Source organism: Elephas maximus, chromosome 3 (assembly GCF_024166365.1).
Source record: "Elephas maximus indicus isolate mEleMax1 chromosome 3, mEleMax1 primary haplotype, whole genome shotgun sequence".
NCBI classification, from domain to species: Eukaryota; Metazoa; Chordata; class Mammalia; order Proboscidea; family Elephantidae; genus Elephas; species Elephas maximus.
Genome location: NC_064821.1, coordinates 183978224 through 183999248, shown reverse-complemented (window position 1 = coordinate 183999248; position 21025 = coordinate 183978224). Strand labels below are relative to the sequence as shown.

General features: G+C 44.0%; 4 protein-coding genes across 4 annotated transcripts; 2 read left to right on the top strand and 2 right to left on the bottom strand.

Annotated features, from left to right (window-relative positions):
- Nucleotides 1-1685: 1685 nt before the first annotated feature.
- LOC126073538 (histone H2B type 2-E) lies at nt 1686-2197 on the bottom strand. Its single transcript, XM_049880309.1, has one exon. The coding sequence runs from the start codon at nt 2120-2122 to the stop codon at nt 1742-1744; it is 381 nt and encodes a 126-aa protein (XP_049736266.1). The 5' UTR covers nt 2123-2197; the 3' UTR covers nt 1686-1741.
- Nucleotides 2198-2439: 242 nt separating this feature from the next.
- Nucleotides 2440-2954, top strand: LOC126073537 (histone H2A type 2-A). The gene has a single exon (XM_049880308.1). The coding sequence runs from the start codon at nt 2476-2478 to the stop codon at nt 2866-2868; it is 393 nt and encodes a 130-aa protein (XP_049736265.1). The 5' UTR covers nt 2440-2475; the 3' UTR covers nt 2869-2954.
- Nucleotides 2955-3912: 958 nt separating this feature from the next.
- LOC126073534 (histone H3) lies at nt 3913-4415 on the top strand. Its single transcript, XM_049880305.1, has one exon. The coding sequence runs from the start codon at nt 3944-3946 to the stop codon at nt 4352-4354; it is 411 nt and encodes a 136-aa protein (XP_049736262.1). The 5' UTR covers nt 3913-3943; the 3' UTR covers nt 4355-4415.
- An 8357-nt stretch (nt 4416-12772) lies between these two features.
- Nucleotides 12773-17195, bottom strand: LOC126071413 (uncharacterized). The gene is made up of 4 exons (XM_049875580.1): nt 16719-17195; nt 16235-16418; nt 15039-15094; nt 12773-12916 (listed from the first exon to the last, which is right to left on the bottom strand). The coding sequence occupies exons 1-4, from the start codon at nt 17193-17195 to the stop codon at nt 12773-12775; spliced, it is 861 nt and encodes a 286-aa protein (XP_049731537.1).
- Between the last annotated feature and the right edge of the window lie 3830 nt (nt 17196-21025).

Sequence of the window (21025 nt, the reverse complement as noted above, 5' to 3'; positions counted from 1 at the left end):
TTCCCCTCACTTCCCATCTTCATGCTTTACCTGAACTTTTCAGGGTCCAGCAATCTGCCTTTTCTCTCATAGAGCCAAGCAAGGCATGAATGAGCAAAGGCAGGGAAATGTTTCACAAGGACTAAGAACTGGAAATAAGATGTAGATTTAGTACAATAACCAAACTCCAAAAAACCAAACCCACTGCCGTGGAGTCGATCCCTACTCATAGTGCCCTTTAACTAGGAAACGAATTATCTGTGTTTGATTGGGTGGGGCAGACAGGAGGTAATGAAAACCATGCTAGAAGACAGTGTTTGGGATTTTATGTAGGTAAATAAGAGGAAAAAAGTGAGCAAAAAACAAGGGGACTTGCTTAGGACACTGTTGCACCGAACATGTATTTTTCTAGGACTTGACTGCCTGTTCTCATCTGACCTCCTCTTAAAATGTATTTCTTAAACCCCAATATAGGTGGGAATGTAAAATCCCATATTTGGTGTCCTGAATTAATGAGGGAATACATGAAACTAGTTTTGTATGGAGCATTACAAACAGTTCTTGGAAAGTTTTCTAGCAAGACAGCAATTGGAAACAAAATAACACAAGAAAATGTCTGGAGCAGTGACTGAAAAGTGTGAACAGGTTTTTTCCAAGGAATATGGCAGCTACACAATGAATATATTAGTGTTTATCAAACATTTGGATCACCTGGTGTCTTCTCCTTGCTTCTTACTCCCAGTGATTTCGGTTCAGTGGCACTTTGAGGGGGTTTTAGAAATATTTATCTCAGATTAGAATCTAAAGGCCTTTGAACTGTTTTAGGCAACACTTTTTTAAGGCATCCTGTTTAAAAACTGGAGAGAACATTTTTGATTCTCTATTTTTTTGTGCCTCAATTTTTAAGAGATAATGAATGTTTTCTGGAGAAGGGGCAAATATTTTTAAAGCCAAGCAGTTATAACAACAAACTGCTGGTGAAAGTCTCTGGAGGGCACTTTATAATTAGCTGGTAGGAGTTCTTGAAATCCCTGAGCAATTTTAAGCCTTTTCCCTCCTGCCTTTCTTACCCAGAGGACTGTAATACAGCAGAACTAAAACTATAGGGAATTTATAGGTGTCAACACCTGAGTAAAATGGTTTACTATTGATCATAGCTACCTTTTCGTTTTATTCGGAGTTTTGCTTAAACTCTTGAATGTAAGCAGTATATATGGAACGATTGTACTTGAAAGGAATATGAAACGATAAGGGGATATAGCTAAAAATTATTTCATTAGAACACCCAGGTTCATCAGAAGTTTACTCTAGGTACTAGGGCATAGTTTCTCAAAGTATCTTCCTTACATTTTTACACTAACATTGCATGAAGTTTCTAGCAAGAAAAATGCGTTTACGTGGTGCTGCCCGCATCCGATCGCCTAAAAAACAAAATTCACCGCCTTTGAGCCCATCTTTACCTTTTTCTAACACACTGCGTAGGACGTATACGGACCACGGTCCACTTTCTAAAACTTGTATTTGAGCAAGTGTTGGCCCTAGCTCTCAACGAAGCTAAAGAACCTTTTCCCACTTTAGATTTCTCTCAATCTTCAGGGCCGATGAGGACTAAGGAAAACTGGTAGCAGAATAAAAAATGTAACTTGCAACTAGGAAGAACCGTGAGAACAGCTTTTTTCACTGACAAGATGGGTGGCTCTGAAAAGAGCCTTTGGAGCAAAAAGGCCAGAGACTGTGTGAAGGCTGCGTCCCGATAGGAGGCTCACTTGGAGCTGGTGTACTTGGTGACGGCCTTGGTGCCCTCGGACACAGCGTGCTTGGCCAGCTCGCCGGGCAGCAGCAGACGCACGGCCGTCTGGATCTCCCGGGACGTGATGGTCGAGCGTTTGTTGTAATGCGCCAGGCGGGACGCTTCCCCGGCGATGCGCTCGAAGATGTCGTTGACGAAGGAGTTCATGATACCCATGGCCTTGGACGAAATGCCCGTGTCGGGGTGGACCTGCTTCAGCACCTTGTACACGTAGATGGAGTAACTCTCCTTGCGGCTGCGCTTGCGCTTCTTGCCATCCTTCTTCTGGGCCTTGGTGACAGCTTTCTTAGAGCCCTTCTTGGGAGCGGGAGCGGATTTGGCCGGCTCCGGCATGGCGAAGACTGCACGTTACAAAGACCAACGGTCACAACTACCACAACACTCACACACTGCCTGCCGAGGACGGCTCGGTACCTATAAAGGCGTTAGGCAAATGCGTTCTGATTACGCTGCTCTGTGATTCGCTTGTTTCCAGCGCCGCCGGTGCGGGGAGGGCGAGATTATGTAAATGAGTGGATTTTTTTGAGCTGAGCTTATCCTATTGGTCATCAGGACAAAGATGAGCTGTAGCCAATCAAAACGGTCCGCAGACAATCGCTGTTCTGCCTATAAAAGGGGGAAGCGGCATAGTTCGCGGCTATTTTGTTGGTAGTTCAGTGGAAGCGGTTGTGGTTATTTTTGCTCTCATGTCTGGCCGTGGCAAGCAAGGAGGCAAGGCTCGCGCTAAGGCCAAGTCTCGCTCCTCCCGCGCAGGCCTTCAGTTCCCGGTGGGCCGAGTCCACCGCCTGCTCCGCAAAGGCAATTATGCCGAGCGGGTGGGGGCTGGCGCGCCGGTGTACATGGCGGCCGTGCTCGAGTATCTGACGGCAGAAATCTTGGAGCTGGCAGGGAACGCTGCACGCGACAACAAGAAGACACGCATTATTCCTCGTCACCTCCAGCTGGCCATCCGCAACGACGAGGAGCTGAACAAGCTTCTGGGCAAGGTCACCATCGCCCAGGGCGGCGTTCTGCCCAACATCCAGGCCGTGTTGCTCCCGAAGAAGACCGAGAGCCACCACAAGGCAAAGGGCAAATGAAGCCCATGGCTCGAAGCCTGCTTGCCCAACCCGTCTCTCCGTGGTCACCTGTGAAATCAAAGGCTCTTTTCAGAGCCACCCACTTTTTTCAAATGAAAGGAGTTGTTAAACTGTATTCGCTCTGTTTCGTTTGTCTTTACATGCCCAATTTTCACTAGGTGGGTGGGAAGCGCCATCTCCTTTATGTTCTCCCGGTCGCTCTCCACTGTCCAGCATTTTGTTTTAGATTTCATCCCACGGAGTGAGTTGCATATCCTAGAACTGAACCCAAGTGGAGGCACCAAACATCTTGGGTGCCATCCATGGTCTTTGAAGCCACAACTATATGCTGGGCAGCGCCAGCTCATCAGCTCCATCGGGGCCGAGTGCACGACTATTTCGTTCCTAAGGTCTTTGTCCACCACCTAACACGACCCTAGTTTGAGGGGGAAGTTATCCCTCGCTTCAGTAGAGGGGCAGTTCCCCGGAGTGTGGCGAACCTGAGACTCAGCCGAGCCCAGTGTTTTGGGGATTAAGAAACGCTTGTGCGGCTGAGATACAGCTCCACTATGCTTTCCGAGGCAGTCTCGCGCCCTGGGAGCGGACAACTTTCCGAACAGAAAAGCACAGACCCGGAGGAAACCATTAGCCAGAGCAAATGTGGGAGCGGGCTGTGAAAAGGTAATGAGGCATTTTGGGAGGAAGGGATGAACGTTCAGTTCGGGAGCTACATACACAGTGCAGAAAACAGGGGGACGGGTAGTGTCCTAAAGGAGTGAAAAGCTGAGGGGGAACGGTCTTACTAGGTTGCAAATAAAAAAGGCCTTTCTGAATGAGGACAGAATTAGGGGACAACCATGGAGAGAAACTGTTGGCAAACTGAAAGTAGAAAGGGAGGCGGGGGTGGGGAGGAAGACTCCACCCGAGCCCGCCGGTGACTCCAGGGAGGGTGATGTCACAGCCAATGGACAGTCAGCGCGGGACTTTCAATTATCCTCCCGCCCAATCCGGGAGAGACTGCGCTTATAAAGACTGCTGGGGCGGCCGGGTCTGCTTTATCTGTCGCTGCGCCGGTTAGCTCGTGTCTTGACCCGTTATGGCCCGTACTAAGCAGACTGCCCGCAAGTCGACCGGGGGCAAGGCCCCGCGGAAGCAGCTGGCCACCAAGGCCGCCCGCAAGAGCGCGCCGGCCACGGGCGGCGTGAAGAAGCCGCACCGCTACCGGCCGGGCACCGTGGCCCTGCGGGAGATCCGGCGCTACCAGAAGTCCACCGAGCTGCTGATCCGCAAGCTGCCGTTCCAGCGGCTGGTGCGCGAGATCGCGCAGGACTTCAAGACGGACCTGCGCTTCCAGAGCTCGGCCGTGATGGCGCTGCAGGAGGCGAGCGAGGCCTACCTGGTGGGGCTGTTTGAAGACACGAACCTGTGCGCCATCCACGCCAAGCGCGTGACCATCATGCCCAAGGACATCCAGCTGGCCCGCCGCATCCGCGGGGAGCGGGCTTAAGTTACACTGCACTCGGCTCGGGGTTCCATCTCATCCAAAGGCTCTTTTCAGAGCCACCCACAGCAGCATTGGAAAGCGGCTGTGTCACTTACTCTGGCTTGTCACCGGGCGAAAGCTTCCACAGTCGAGACAGGATTAACTAGTGAAGCGCTAGGCTCCATGGGCTGGTTGTGGGAAAGAGGGCCCGGGAGCAAGTTTGCTTCCATGTTTCAAGACCGCTCTCTAGGCTGTTTAAACTTGGAGCCTTACGGGCTTGAGTTCGCGAGGTCGCCTGCGCTTGCTTGAGGGTGGACAGGGACACGTTTTCGTTTTAATCTGGCCACTCATTTGACGCCGTAATTTTTGTGCCTGAGCTCTTCTGTGCCTTTTTGCACATGACGGCGACCCAGTATGCGAATTGTCGGTGTAGGTAGCGGAGTGGAGGACAAGGTGACACCAGAAGGAGTCCCTGCGGTGGGGAGCGCGCCTGGGCCGCCCTTTTCGCGAGCACTGACTGCGCGCTGCCGGGTGCGCGCCGCCGCTTCCCCTCGCCCCGCCCTCACCGAAAATGGCCTCCCCGGCGTGGCCTCTGCCTAGCGGAGATCCTTCGGCTCCTCCCCAGCAGGATTTTACCAGCCCTTAAAAAAAAAAAAAAAAAAAAATTTTTTTTTTTCTTTACCCTCAGCTTCTAAACTCAAATGCCGCCAGTGCCCTGGGCCCCCAGACTTAGGCCACTTCTGTCGATCTCGTCCTTAAATGGACTATTTCCTACCCTTCACAGTGAGACTCCGGGAAGGTGTCCCCAAAAGCTGCGACCCATTTTTTTCTTTCTTGAAATTAGAGGGACTATCCAGTGTCAGGGGAGGCCTATGATCCCGAGTTTTAAATTTTTAGGAAGACAGTAGACCAGGCAGAGCATGGCCCTCCCTTGGCGGGATGAAGCTTCCCATCCTAAGAAAAAGGGTAGAGGCTTTAGTGATGAATTCTGTAATAGCTGTAAGGTGGAAGCCCAAGGCCATTTAGTAGATGGGGGAGTGGGGTAGTGTCTGACAGAGCCCACACTTCACAGCGCTCAGATACAAGTGACAGTACCGGTCTTAGATGATGTCTCTTGAAATTCTAGGTCATTTATTGAGTCCAAGGCTTATGTTTTGTTTCAGCACAGTTGACAGTGAAAAGCAATCATTACAGAGATAAGCGAGAATTCACATAAACGGAAGGAAACCTAGTTTTGAAAAACTCTGTTCTGCCCTTCTTGAGATGTGTCAGAAAAAGGGGGAGACAGTGTAGACTCTGGCCTCTCCAGCCATGAGTTTGCCACATGTTTCTGCTCCAGGGTCACAGTGATTTCCAGAGCGTGCCTCCCAGTCTCAGCCAAGGCCCTCATTCCCTGCTCAGACCCACAATGCAGGGTGGATGCATGGGCCTGGCTCTGTACTGAGTTAAGAAGTAGTGACTTTTAGAGCTGTGTAGGAGAGCACTACACTCAGCATCCCACCTATCGTCATGGCAAGCTTTTTAGGTACATAGTGCAGGGACACCCTTAGGTGCAGCCTGGGGCTCTCAGAAGCTAAGTGTCTTGCCCAGCATCTCAGGCCTAGGGGTGGCTATGCAAACACTGGAGCCTGGGGATGTTGGTGTCAGTCATCTGTCTCTACCTCTGCTGGGCTCAAAGATCCCACTGCTTTAATTCACCAGGATTGGCACCCCTAATCTCCAGGAAGTATCCCTGATGGATTCTCAAAAGGGAGTTTGGTGGCATTGTTAATACCCAGCCTGGAATAGAATAAAATTTCAGATTCCTATTACTGTGAAGGAGCCCTGGTGGTGCAGTAAAGAGCTTGATTGCTAACCACAAGGTTGGCATTTTGAAGCCACCAGCTGCACCTTGGAAACCCTATGAGGCAGTTCTACTCTGTACTATAGGGTCGTTGTGAGTCGGAATCAACAGCGAGTTCTGTTACTGAGAAGGCCTAACCTCACAGGAATCTTCCAAATTTTCCTCCATTTGTTTGAGAGGAAACTGAGTTTAATCAATGTTTGTTGTCAGGTGTGGTCGAGTTGATTTTTGACTCAGTGACCTCATGTAACAGACTAGAACTACCACACAGGGTTTTCTGGGCTGTTATCTGGCTATAAACTTCATAGAGGTCATTTGCCAGGTCTTTTCCTGCTGAGTGGGCGGGGAGGTGGTGGAGTCCAAAATGCCAGCTTTTTAGGTAGCAGCTGACTGCTTAACAATTTGCATCACCAGGGCTCCTTAAGTTCATCAATGCAAGATAACAATTTAAAATGTATATTTCAACATTTAATCATTTTCTGTACTTAAATCATTCTCTACTCTCAGATGAGAGTCAAAGAAAGAATAATTAAGGACAAGATAAATACTTTTCCTCTAATAATTTTTTAATAATTAGCTTGTACATGTCTAGCTTGATTCTAGGAAAGGTCTGCCCTAAGCTCAGGTATTTTAAGAAGTAAAAAACACTCTGTTCAGGTTTAATTCTGCCTTATGACAATGGCCACACCACACAGAACTCAGACAATAGTCATGATTATGGGGTTAATTAAGGAAGTAACAGGCTGCAATTCAGGTTCAGGAATGACTCAGGGTACAGTTCTTTGATCAGAACAGTCTCTTTTCAGCTGTTCCCACAGATAGGCCTCTCTCTGGCCCCTCAGCCCCTTTCCTGTTTAGGCAAGTGTTACAAAGCTTTTAGTTCTGCGGATAAGTGCCTGGAGACACCTCACGCCCCAAATAAGCCTTGTGCCTGAAGACACTCCGCTCTCTTTGGGCTGAGAAGCTCTACCGAGGCCATCTTGTCATCTCCCTTAGCTATCTTGCCATCTCACACTACTGTAGCCCCTTGCTGTCTTCCTGTTACAGCTCCATCTCTCTGTTTCGTGGTTCTAGGAGGTTCTCAGCACAGATATCTTGAGTTCAAAGGATACACTCCACTCCTGGCTCTTCTTTCTTGGTGGTGGTGAGATCCTCCCTTTCTGCCTCTGGGATGGCTCATTTCTGCCTAGCGGGATGGCAAAACTGACCAGTCCCCTTGTTAGGGTTCCATACCTCCACAAGGGTGCCATGCAGTTTATTTACATCATTAGCAAGTTATCCAATCCCCTTGGTGGCAACAAGTACCTCATTTACATAGTCCCACCTAGTCATTTGGTGGAAGTTACAAAGACTGTGGCAAGAAGAGCCATATTAAGTAATTCACTGCACTGCAAAAGGCAGCAGCCTCATCCTTAGCCTGATTCTGGTGATAGTAACTGAGAAACGAGTTCACTGAGCAACACCCTGCCACTCCCCACAACCTGTTCCTGAAGGTAGATGACCTGGGGAAGGGTGTCTGATTTTACATTCCCAAAGGCATAAGTTAGGGTGTGATCAATAGCAGAGAGTGAAGTATACCTGAAGAGAGACGGGGGAAGGAAGAAAGAAAGGAGATGGGAAACAAGCTTACGACCTCACCACTGTGAACTGCGAACCGGGACTGAGATCTGAGGCTCCTTGAGAGGCATGGCCAGGGCTTCCAACCCTTAACAGGAAAAGGGTCCAAAGAGAAAAGACTGGGCTGTCTGTTTCTCAGTTTTCTCGTCTGTAAATCAGGATAATAACTGTACCCATTTCAGGATTGTTGTGAGGATGGAAAGAGCTAATACATTCTAAATACAAAGTGCTTAGAAGACAGACTTACCTGTGGTAATAAGCCAATATTAAAGGTATTAACATCAATAATGTATCAGTGACATTAATCTTAACTGTTGTAAATTACAATCCTGTCATTAACAACAACAAGAAAGACCAACACACAAAAACAATTCATGAATAATTTTAAACACTTGATCAGCTTCTAGATTGTGTGGCCCAGGCAGGAAGAATACTTGGGCTGGTTTATGGCTCACCTTTCATTCATTTCCTCTCATTTGATTTCACAATAACCCTGGTGAGGGAGAGACAACTGGAATGTGGGTCTCACAGGCAGAACATGGCAGAGGTGGAATTGAGCCTGGGTCTTAGTGTTTGCCTTTTGATTTTTGTATTAGATTTATTATTTCAGAGGAAAACAATGCAATAGTAACAGATGATAGCTATAGTATCAATATATATGTATACAGTAGCTCCTATTGCTGACAACGGACCACAGTAAGAAATACATTTTATATCACTACCTACTGCATACCCACAGGCATCTAAAATCGAAACTTCACAAAATGATATTTTTTTGCACTTGGGCTGTACTTTGATATTTTGTATCCTAATCTGTTTCATTAAAAAGAAAGAAAGAAAGCTGGTTCCCATCTTCTAAATTGATTTCACCACCTAACTTAATGGGTTACAAACTGCAACTGAAAATCACTGCCATAGAGAAAATGACAAAGAACAAAGCAAAATCACTCAGATTAAAAATAGTTAATATCTTGTTCAGTCAGGATCGAGGCATCTCTCTATTCTTGCATACGCACCTGGAGGCATGTACCGTATATGAGTTTGCATAAATGGAAAGCAGGTTTGTAGGCTCTGTGAGAAGGCATGTATATAACAGAAGGCATCTTGTAGTAGGTGGCAAAGAAAGATGCAGATTAAGTTATCTGGGAGTTCAGAGATAAAGGTCAGTTCTAACTGGGGAAATTGTGGTGCTCTTTCTGAAGAGGAACGTGGGGCAGGGGCAGGGAGTGTGATTGAGGCAGTTGTTAGGTGCCGTAGAGTTGAGTCCAACTCATAGCGGCCCCGTATCACAGACTAGAACTGCTGCTTAGGGCTTTCTTGGCTGTAATCATTATGGAAGCAGACCTCCAGGTCTTTCTCCTGCAGAGCCTCCTGGGTAGGTTCAAACCACCAACCTTCATCTAGCAGTCAAGCACTTAACTGTTAAAAGAATAGTGTGTGGTGGCTGGTCCACAGGGTGGGCCAAGGTCACTGATGGGAAATGAATGCTCAGTGTTGTGGACTTTGAAGCCAGCTTGGTTTGGGGGTGGGAGGAGGGCGGATCTTGAAAGCCAAACTGGGGAGGAGGGAGATTTTCTTATAAACAGTGTGGGGGAAAGGATATGAATAGGTGGAGAATAGAAGAAGCACAACATCTATTATATGTATGTAGAGATGCTCATAAATATTAGTACTTGGAGGAAAGCAAATTAAAACAATAATGAGATGTCATTTTACACCGGATTTTCCAGCAAATATTGGAAAGCTGAGTAATGGCCAGGGTTAGTTGGGATGGGGGCTTAGGTTCTTGGTGCCTAATGATGGGGGACCAATTTAGGATGTTGTTGTTAGGTGCTGCCGAGTTGGTTCTGAGTCATAGCGGCCCTGTAGATTAATTATTTTTGCTGCTGTGTGTCGTCGAATCTATTCCCACTCATAGCAACCCTATATGACAGAGCACAACTGCCCCATAGGTTTCCTAGGCTGTAATTTTTACGGGAGCAGATACCCAGGTCTTTCCTCATGTGAAGCCACTGGTGGGTTGGAATCGCTGACATTTTAGTCAGCAGCTGAGCTCTTAACCACTGCACCAGTGCTCCTTACGCAGATTAAAGAACCCAGCAATTCTGCTTCTCTATATTTATGCAAAAGAAATTCTCACAGAGGTCCATCAGCGAACATGATAAGGATGATGGGACATTGGAAAACATGGGCATTTATTATTGGAAGAGTGACAGATAAAATGTGTGGGATACACTCCCGGGAGCGCTCTACAGCAGTAAGAGACAGTGGACTAAATGGACACGTAACAGCAAGGGCAGATCTTAAAAACATAGTTCTAAGGGGAAAATGTAGTAATGAAATTTAAAACAACAGTATTTCTATAAATTAAAAAAATACATTTATACACTTTATAGTCATACATAGTAGAATAGTTTTCTATGGGGAGTAGGAAAGAGTCAGATACGAGGATAACAGAAAATAAACAAGAAAAGGGCGGCAGGGGGTGGGGAGTGATGGGAGCAATGTCTTAAGCACCCAGGTAACGTAATTAAAAGCTGTATATAAAGAAGGCTAAGGAGCCCTAGTGGTGCAGTAAAGAGCTTGACTACTAATCAAAAGGTTGGAGGTTTGAACCCATCCAGTGGCTCCCCGGAAGAAAGATGTGATCTGCTTCCGTAAAGATTGCAGCCTAGAAAACCCTATGGGTAAGTTCTACTCTGTCACATGGTGTTGCTAGGAGTCAAAAGTGACTTGATGGCACCTAACAAAAACAACAACAACTGTCTGGGGCTGGGAGTACAAATGGAATCTGAAGGGTGTGACCCCTGAGGCAGAAGGCCAAGACATGGGCCTCATGGGCAGAGCAGATGAGAGGTGCTGAGGATGAGAACAAGGGAACCAGGCACAGGAATGCACAGGAAGGAAGTTTTGGGGGCTATTACGGACAGAAGATTGCCTGGTCCTACATGGGGGAAAGGGCAGAAGGGGGTTGTTGAGGCATTAAATAATCAAAGATGACTCAGAACCTTCCTACCAGAGTGACTGGGAGGATGATACCACCTTCACAGGAATAGGCAGCCCGGGAGGATAGTGAACACTGAGTCAGAGCTGTCAATGGGCAGTGACAGGTCACTGTGTCCTTCAGGCAGCCTGAGGACCTGGAGGTAGATCTAGAGACCCCTGCTGGATTCTCCCATCTGCCCAGAGGAGCTAGGGGAATCCCTGGGCAGAGCTTATAAACAGATGGCCCAAGGACAGCCCTCTGAGGAAACTCTTTGCCACTTAGGGATCTGATGGGGAAGGGAAGCTAGTGTGGCATTTTGTCCTGAAACCAGAGGAAATATATAACGAGGGAATAGGACTACATGATTTCTTGGATCTTTTTCCGGCACTAATATTCTATGATTCCATTAAATGTATATGGCAAATTTATTAATGGATCCTCAGATTACTTGTGATTTGTAAATTTTAGAAAAATATTTTAATACAATTCAGAAGCATCATTGTATATGAGAGAATTCCAAGTTATTTAAACTACATAAACTTCTAGTTTCTTCTTTGGTTAAAATGGGGATAATATTTACATTTTGGGGTTGTTCTGAGGATTTGAAATGGTTTATCTCTGATACCTAGTACATAGTGAGTATTCAATAGATGAGAATTATTACTTAATTCAGATAAAAGAGAAGTATATAAATTCAACCCAAACTGTCCCTTCAAGTTTGGAGGACCCAGAAGTTTCTGTGCTGCCTTCTGTTGGAATCTGGATTTTTTTCAACATCTTCATTCCTGCTGCCACCATTTTTGCCCAGGACCCTATATGGCTTGCAAAAGCATCTTAACTGATTTTCCTTCAGCCAGACTAACCTTCCTCAGATATCACTCTCAACTTGTCCAAGAATCAACAATGCTCTCCAGGGTTTATTCTTCTGAGTCTAATTTCCACTGCCTGGTTCCAAGGTTCTCCAAAGCTTAGCTCTTTAGGTGTGATTAGCCCAGCTGAGGATCAAATTTATCACCAGGCTCCATTGTTGTTAGTTGCCCAACTTATGGTGGCTCCATGCACGACTGAAGGAAAAACTGCCCTGTCCTGTGCCATGCCCAGGATCAGTTGTAGAAAGGACCATTGTGATCCAGAGGGTTTTCACTGGCTCATTTTCAGAAGTAGATCTCAAATCAGGCCCCATTAAATGAATAAAAATTGAGTGTTAAGGAAAAGCACCCAGGAGAATAACTGCTGAAAACCAGACACTCTAATTTTTAGTGAATTCTTTTCTTTTTCAATTTACAAATTTTTTTTCTTGGATTTAACTAATATTTATTGAGTGTATACAGTGTACCAGGCTATACTAGGCATTTTGAGATGGTGTGCCCTCGTGTTTTTATAGCACTATCTCTTTATAATACCAAAAGATTTAAAAAGGAAAAACAAAAAGGGCCCCAATCCCACTCTTCAGATTATTTCTGTGGACACACACACACACACAAATGAAAGTGATCTTTTCTTGAGAGAGAATCCAACAGTACAGATAAGAATAAAACGAAAAGTAAAATCCTGCTCTTCCCAGTCAGCTATTCCATTTCCTTTTCATGATGGTAGCAGATACTATCAGGTTTCTTGCATGTACTTCTAGAAAAATGTTCTATTTGTTTACCAACACAGTCATATATATCTTTTCAGGAAAATTTACATGGAAGAGAATACTTTACACTGTCCTGCTCTTTGCTTTTTCTTCTTTTTTTTTTTCCTTTGTCTGAGACAGGCTGAGTTCCTATAGAAAGTACTGCCACTTTTTGCATTGTTTATTTTCCTGTACTCCTTGGCACTTTTTACAAGGATATGAAAAAGCCCAAAAGAAAGATAAAAATTTGTAAACAAAATGTACTAATAAAATAAATTCTGGAGCAGAAGGTCTAATTCTTTGGCTTCCTGAGGTTGGATGGATCCTGGAACAGCCCAGGAAATTGAGGCAAGGAAGGGGTCATGAAGAAAGAAATTCTTATTGATGCCGCACCTTGTGAGAACAGAGTAGTGCACCATGTTTCTTTCTCTTGAGAGTAGAGGGCAGCAGGAAAGAGCTGGAGACCCTGGAGCATCCTGGTTTCCTGTCCCGGCCCTGCTGATCCCCTTTGCTTTTTTTCACCTAAAAAATATACACACGTACACTTAGAAATCTTTCTGTATCAATCCTTACAGGTATAAAAATGCTTCTATATAAACCTACCTCATTCTTTTTAAAGGATGCATAGTGTTTCATTTAATGGCTATTTCTTAATTGATTCACTCAGGCTCGTGTTAATGGACATCTAAATGTTTTCCAGGTTTTTGCTACTAAAAATGCTTATAATTCATCATCCTTGTCATTGTAACTTGGTACATTTTCCAGCACATCTGAACGGTAATTTTCAATTAAAAAAAAAAAATTTTTTTTGATAGTTATTGCTAAATAGGCCTCCTAATGCGTTGCGTCAAATTATACTCTGTCAATACACAGCCGTATAAGAAATCTGTTTCCCTGCTTGACAACCGGCTCTGGACATTAGCAAACTTTAAAATTTGGCCAGTTTGCTATTTGGTTCTGAATCTCATTGTACCTCTTGGACAATAGGATGAGCAAATAGATAGGTGTCTCCTGATGTTATGGACTGAATTGTGTCTCCCAAAAATATGTGTTGTAAATCCTAACCTGTATGCCTGTGGTTATAATCCCATTAGGGGATAGATTTTCTTTGTTATGTTAATGAGGCAGGATTCCTGTAGGGTGTACTTTGAGTCAATCTTTTTTGAGGTATAAACAAGAGAGCAGAGAAAGAGATAAAGTAAGATAGTTGTCAAGACACACAAAGATCTCCAAGGAAACAGGAAGCAGAAGTTGAAGAGACAGTGAACTTTATCCAGAGCCAAGAGAGAAAGCCTTCCCCTCGAGCCAAGCTGATGCTCTGAATTCAGATTTCTACTCTCCTCAACTTCTAACCAAAAGGTCAGCTGTTTGAATACACCAGGCACTCCTTGGAAGCTCTATGGCGCAGTTCTCCTCTGTCCTATAGGGTCGCTGCCGGGGGCCAGCCTCAGCAATGAACAGGGTTACCAGAGGAGGGGTAGAGTTCGGCGAAAAAAGAATGAGAGGTAGTGTGTCTTATATTTTCATTTTGCAGAAAAGGAAAGCCTCCTCTCTTTTTTACATGGTCTTTTATATCATAAGCTTACAAAAGCATAACATCGCATGATCAATAAAGGGGCAGTACAAGATATAATCATAAACATCATTTCCCAGAGACATAATTTTCCAAGTGACACATAGTACAGTTCCGCATACACACACAAGTACAATGAGTTTTTGTTTAATTGAAGAGAATATTTTGTTGATATATTTTTACACAAAGTAACAATTGACTTCATACTGCTTTACACTTTATGCTTAATCTTGCAATTCCTTCCACAGTTTTTATAATAATTAATCTTTTTGCAAAAACTGTTGCCACATAGGCTTTGTCCATTTTGTCCAGGGTGGCCAAATTCTTGTAGTCCAGCCACTTTGGGTTACGTCATATTGTCCACGATTATGCCAAGGACAATTAGCCCAATCTCTATACCCAAAGACCAGTCAAGCGCAGCAGTGAGCGGGGTAGACGAGAAGGTTGACCTGTAATTGGCTGAGAAATTGGCTGAGAGAACTCACTGCCTTTTGTTTTTCCACTTTTATGGGGTCATGTGTGGGTGGTGGTTTTAAAAACAAAAGGGCCTCGGTAAATACCAGGATTCCACCATCCTGTTTTTGTTTTCCATAGTCGAGCTATTTGTTTTTCCCCTAAGACAACTTCATGTTGACCCCCAAGTAATACACGGGCTGTCCCTACCCGGGATTTCACCAGGGGATTATGAGTAGGACGCCCCCCGTCCAGAGGTCCCTAAATCTATAATGGAATTTTATGCTTATACATTCTGCTATACACAGGCTGAAAATGAAATAGAAACATAACACAGATGACAGAGATATTCCTGACTTTTCAGGAATTCTTCGATGTTTATGCTAGGGGCAGTGGGTGCAGAGGGGCCGCCCTTGCAGCCTGGCTCTTCCTGACTTTTCAGGAATTCTTCAATGTTTATGCTGGGGGCAGTGGGTGCAGAGAGGCTGCCCTTGCAGCCTGGCTCCTCCTGACTTTTCAGGGATTCTTCAATGTTTATGCTGGGGGCAGTGGGTGCAGAGGGGCCGCCCTTGCAGCCTGGCTCCCAGCATCTCCCCCTTTTTTATTTTTTAATTTCGCCAGATGAAGATCTGAAGCCACCTTTTGGATAGCTTGATTTAAGATTCGGAAGATGACTGGAAGAAAGAACAACAACATCAAGAATAAACATAAAGAAATACCCGTGTTTAACAGAATGTTTTTAAGACTATGCTTTTGAATAAAGGAATTTAAGGAATCAATAAATTGTTTAGCTGTTTGAGAAGAGGAAAAATCTTTTTCTGCATTTGTAATATCTTGTATTTCCATATGTAATTTGTCAATATTAAAACTCAAATTGGAATGATTCCATATGCCCTGGATATGATTTTTGATTTTTTCCCAATTATGTATGGTAGTATTTACAGGCAGTGGAGTAACACAAATCCATTTGAAACTTACATGGCATCTCAAAGTAAGTCGAACTTTGAGATTAGTGATTTCTTGTCCTATATATAGAATTGCTTCTTCAAGGGCATTAACTTCTTGTTGTAATTTTCTATCAATGGCTTCTTGTGTGGCTAAGGCTAAAGTAATATTTTTACTTAAATTATTTACATAGTTTGCAGTATGAATCTGTCGTGTTAACGCCATAGCAGAAAGTGAAAGAGAAGTTGCTAAAGCTATGAGAGCGGAAATCCCCAGTATTAAAGCTGCTACAAACCGTTTGGCTCGAGATAAAATAGCAGAAGCTTGTTTTAAGGCTTCTAGGCCTGAATCATCATACCAATCTTCTTATAAATGTACAGGAATCATAATATATTTTGGCTGTTGTAAAATCATCATACTTTCGACAGGAATTGCAGGATTTATACAACTGGTCAGTATACAATTTTCACAAGAACTAACATAATGTGTTTTCTTGTTTTCTATAACAATACTAGAGTGATTGTTGCGGCTAATTAATAACACATATGGAGCAGGTACACAAGCTTGAATATCAAAACTCTCATTATTAAAAGGACGGGACAAAGTGACATTGCCGGCAGCAGTTGCCAGTCTCCACAAAGATGGATGTATGTTACCCGTGAAGGTAGAAAGAATAGGGGGAACCCATCCATTTATATGCCAACGATTAACTTTTTGTGGGAGAGGGACTAAGGTATCTTGCCAATTAAAACGATATCCAGCTGATTGTAAATATTGACGATAATCATCTTCAGGATTTAAAATACTACAATCAATAAGACGTGCAGACATTTCAGGCAGAGCATATACAACTTGTGAATTATACATACAATTTCTCCAAATAGGAAATCCTTTTGAAGGGTCAATCATAGCCCAATCTTGATTGCTCTTAGAATCCTCAGGAGGCGACTTATCACAGGTAGGAAAAAGAGGAGTGTGTACTTTTGGGATACCTTTAAGAAAGTCAGTTTTTTCTGGAAGGATGAGGCGTAGAGCCCATAATAATCTGTAAGGCTGTTGGTTTTAATTTCCATTAGGTGAGTCAGTAATCATTGATTTGAAGCCAAAAGGAATACAGCCAGGGATAGTTTTTCGCAAATTTCTTAATTGAATGCAAATAGGAGGATTATCTGACACACCAGAATAGGAATAATTAGAATTAAAGCCCTGAGGGTTCCAAAATATGGTTTCGCCCCCCAGTAATGCAGAATTATTAGTAAATACAGAGGGGGAAGGATCTTCCCAGGTGACGGGATGAAATATAGGAGGTTTTGGGACATAAGCCCAATGTATATCAGCCGTAACAACACATACCTGGCAGGAAATGATAGCGAGCATAGCCACAAAAAGAGTACCCGCATTTACGGGAATATGTTGATCCACGGTTAAGGTGTGAGCCAGATGAGTAAGTTTTTTGAGTTGGCCCCAAGTTGGGGGCTCAGCCGCAATGGTTTGATGGGTTCTTGAATAGGGAGTATATCTCCGGCTTCTCCACCGCACTTTGTCTCGAGATGAAGAGTTGTTGAGGTTTGTAGAGGGTTGTATAAAGTCAGTGAGAAGGGGTGGAGTAGAAGATGAAGAGGAGGAACTAGAGACAGGCGAAGGTGGGGGTGTAGATGGAGCATTTTCAAGAGACAGATTTCTCAGAATAGTCGTGGGAGGTGTTAGGTTTGTGAGCAGTGAGGGAGGAAGTGTTGGAGGATTTTTGGTGGTTTTTGGGTCTTGCATGTCTGATGAGTCTGTCGGGTATCCACAAAGGGGAAGTTTCGTCCTGTGGGAAAACACAAGCATAGCCTCTTCCACAAGAGATTAATGGGTCAGGTCTTTTCCATTTTCCATAACAAGAAACTACCCCCTGGTAAGCAGGTTTTTGCCAGCTGATACCAATCATAAGGAGTCATCCAGCTGGTTGACAGAATATCTATTAACGACAATGTGTATGGAGACAGGGGTCCATATTCTTTGCAGGCATTTTTAACCTCCTTGAGGAATTTATAAGAAAGAGGAGTCCATTCTGCATCCTCATCAAATTCCCCGCTATAATGTACTGGAAAGCACAAACGGAGGGTAACGTCTCCCTCAGACAAGCCTTGTTTTAAGGCTGCTTTGATTTTTGATTTTCCTGCCAGAGAAGGAGGTGGGGGAGGTAAAGGTACTCTATTTCGAGGAGTAAAGGTCAATGATTTAACCTCATACTTTGGAGGCTGTGACTCAATTTGCAACTTTCGTAAAGGAAGAACAATATCCTCATCTTGATGATATCTAGCAGCCTCCTCCTCTAGATCAACTTGCTCCTCCGGGCTCAGAGTGTCATTCGTGATTGGATTAGATAGACCAACAAAGGGAGGGGCTGAAGGGGTAGACGCTACAGAAGGATGTTTCTGAAGCAGAGGTGTTTCTTCCTCCTCTAAAGTGGGGTCAGAGTCAGGATTGTCTAGTACTTGGAATGCTTTAACAGAATCGGGAGTTGGGTCAAGAGTATCTCTGATAAGCATCCATAATGCAAAAGCATCAACAGGCACCCCCTCAGGGCCACATCTAGTATAATGTTTTTGTAACTGTTCTCCCACAGCTTTCCATATGTCCAAATTAACCGAGCCTCCCTCTGGGAACCAGGGGCATTGTTCCTGAACAAAATGTAAAAACCGAGCTACTTGGCTTCTAGTCACTGCGGTTCCCCTTTTTTTGAGCATACACGTGATGATATCAATAAACAGTTTCCTTTCTGCAGAGGATGTTTGTCCCATAGTGTTTTTCTAGTATTCTCCTGCTTATACAGGGGTCTAACAACTTCTCATATGTTTTGCCTATCTTTCCTTTCCTATCCCCGTCCTCTCTAACGACGGGGTGGCTAAAGGGAGCTTTTCTCCTTTCTTATTTAGCTCTAGGCAACAGCCCTATCTACCCCGAGACGACGTTGCTTACCTTCAGGTCCCTGTTCGGGCGCCAGTTGCCGGAGGCCAGCCTCAGCAATGAACAGGGTTACCAGAGGAGGGGTAGAGTTCGGCGAAAAAAGAATGAGAGGTAGTGTGTCTTATATTTTCATTTTGCAGAAAAGGAAAGCCTCCTCTCTTTATTTTTTACATGGTCTTTTATATCATAAGCTTACAAAAGCATAACATCGCATGATCAATAAAGGGGCAGTACAAGATATAATCATAAACATCATTTCCCAGAGACATAATTTTCCAAGTGACACATAGTACAGTTCCGCATACACACACAAGTACAATGAGTTTTTGTTTAATTGAAGAGAATATTTTGTTGATATATTTTTACACAAAGTAACAATTGACTTCATACTGCTTTACACTTTATGCTTAATCTTGCAATTCCTTCCACAGTTTTTATAATAATTAATCTTTTTGCAAAAACTGTTGCCACATAGGCTTTGTCCATTTTGTCCAGAGTGGCCAAATTCTTGTAGTCCAGCCACTTTGGGTTACGTCATATTGTCCACGATTATGCCAAGGACAATTAGCCCAATCTCTATACCCAAAGACCAGTCAAGTGCAGCAGTGAGCGGGGTAGACGAGAAGGTTGACCTGTAATTGGCTGAGAAATTGGCTGAGAGAACTCACTGCCTTTTGTTTTTCCACTTTTATGGGGTCATGTGTGGGTGGTGGTTTTAAAAACAAAAGGGCCTCGGTAAATACCAGGATTCCACCATCCTGTTTTTGTTTTCCATAGTCGAGCTATTTGTTTTTCCCCTAAGACAACTTCATGTTGACCCCCAAGTAATACACGGGCTGTCCCTACCCGGGATTTCACCAGGGGATTATGAGTAGGACGCCCCCCGTCCAGAGGTCCCTAAATCTATAATGGAATTTTATGCTTATACATTCTGCTATACACAGGCTGAAAATGAAATAGAAACATAACACAGATGACAGAGATATTCCTGACTTTTCAGGAATTCTTCGATGTTTATGCTAGGGGCAGTGGGTGTAGAGGGGCCGCCCTTGCAGCCTGGCTCTTCCTGACTTTTCAGGAATTCTTCAATGTTTATGCTGGGGGCAGTGGGTGCAGAGAGGCTGCCCTTGCAGCCTGGCTCCTCCTGACTTTTCAGGGATTCTTCAATGTTTATGCTGGGGGCAGTGGGTGCAGAGGGGCCACCCTTGCAGCCTGGCTCCCAGCAGGTCGCCATGAGTTGGAATTGACTCGATGCAAGAAGTTCTTTTTAAGCTGTGAAAAAAAAATTGCTGTTTGCTAAAGATATCCATTTTTGGTATTTCTGGTATAGCAGCACTAGATAACTAAGACACCTGGTATCATTGCAAACTTCCTTCCTCAAGGCAGTGAACACTTTCAGGGCTAAACTTTGAGCTCATGATTGAATTTTCCTTAGCCAGTTTTTGGTTTTTGGCTTGTGTTTCTTTGCCTGATCTTCCCCCTGCCTTCCTTTGCTACTTGGATCTTGGCTTTAAAGGTTGGGAGGTTATTGCATTTGGTCTTATTGCCCTGTGAAGAGATGGAAAAGGAGACAAAGGGCAGGTGGCCAATCAGCCAGGTCCTCAGAATGACCTTCTGGGTCCCATTCCAGCCTATGATCCTTGGCTCTGGAGCCTCAGAAATTCAATTTTGTGAGTGGGCCAGAGGTGTGGGCTCAGAGGGCTAGATTCTACTAACAAGACTCTCAAGGAATGTGTGTATAAATCCTAATAGTAATTGTTACCATTCATAAGAATTAACATTTATTGAGTGCCAGTCACAATGCTAAGTGCTTTATAAAATTAATACATATTATCCTTGTAAAAACCTTATGTACTAGGTATACTTTTTACCCTAATGTTACTGATGAAGAAAGTGAAGCTCAGAGATTGTGGTGCAATATGGCCCTTCTAGCCATTGTGACTCACACAATGATTGAGTAAGACTATGCAAATAAGATGTATGGAACCTGTGATTGTAGGGATTATGTGTTGGCTTTGCTAGGCCATGATTCCCAGTATTGTGTGGCTGTCCTCCATTTTGTGATATGATGTAATTATCCTAATTATCTACCATTTTATGTGTTGTAAATTCTCGACCTTAATGATGTGGATGGAGTAAAGCTGTTGGGACCTTCATTTGTTGATGTGGAATGACTCAAAATGAGAAAAAACAAAAAAAACAGCTGGAAACATCCATTAATAATCAGAACCTGGAATATACGAAGTATGAATTTAGGAAAATTGGAAATCGTCAAAAATACAAGGAAACGTGTAAACATTGATATTCTAGGCATTAGTGAGCTGAAATGGACTGGTATTGGCCATTTTGAATCAATCAGATAATCTACTAAGCCAGGAATGACAACTTGAAGAGGAATGGTGTTGCCTTCATTGTCAAAAAGAACATTTCAAGATCTATCCTGAAGTACAATGCTGTCAGTGATAGGATAATATCCATATGCCTACAAGGAAGACCAGTTAATACAACTATTATTCAAATTTATGCACCAACCACTAAGGCCAAAGATGAAGAAATTGAAGATTTTTATCAGCTTCTACAGTCAGGAATTGATCTAATGTGCAATCAGTTTGCATTGATAATTACTGGTGATTGGAATGCAAAAGCTGGACACCCAGAAGAAGGATCGGTAGTTGGAAAATATGGCCTTGATGATAGAAATGATGCTG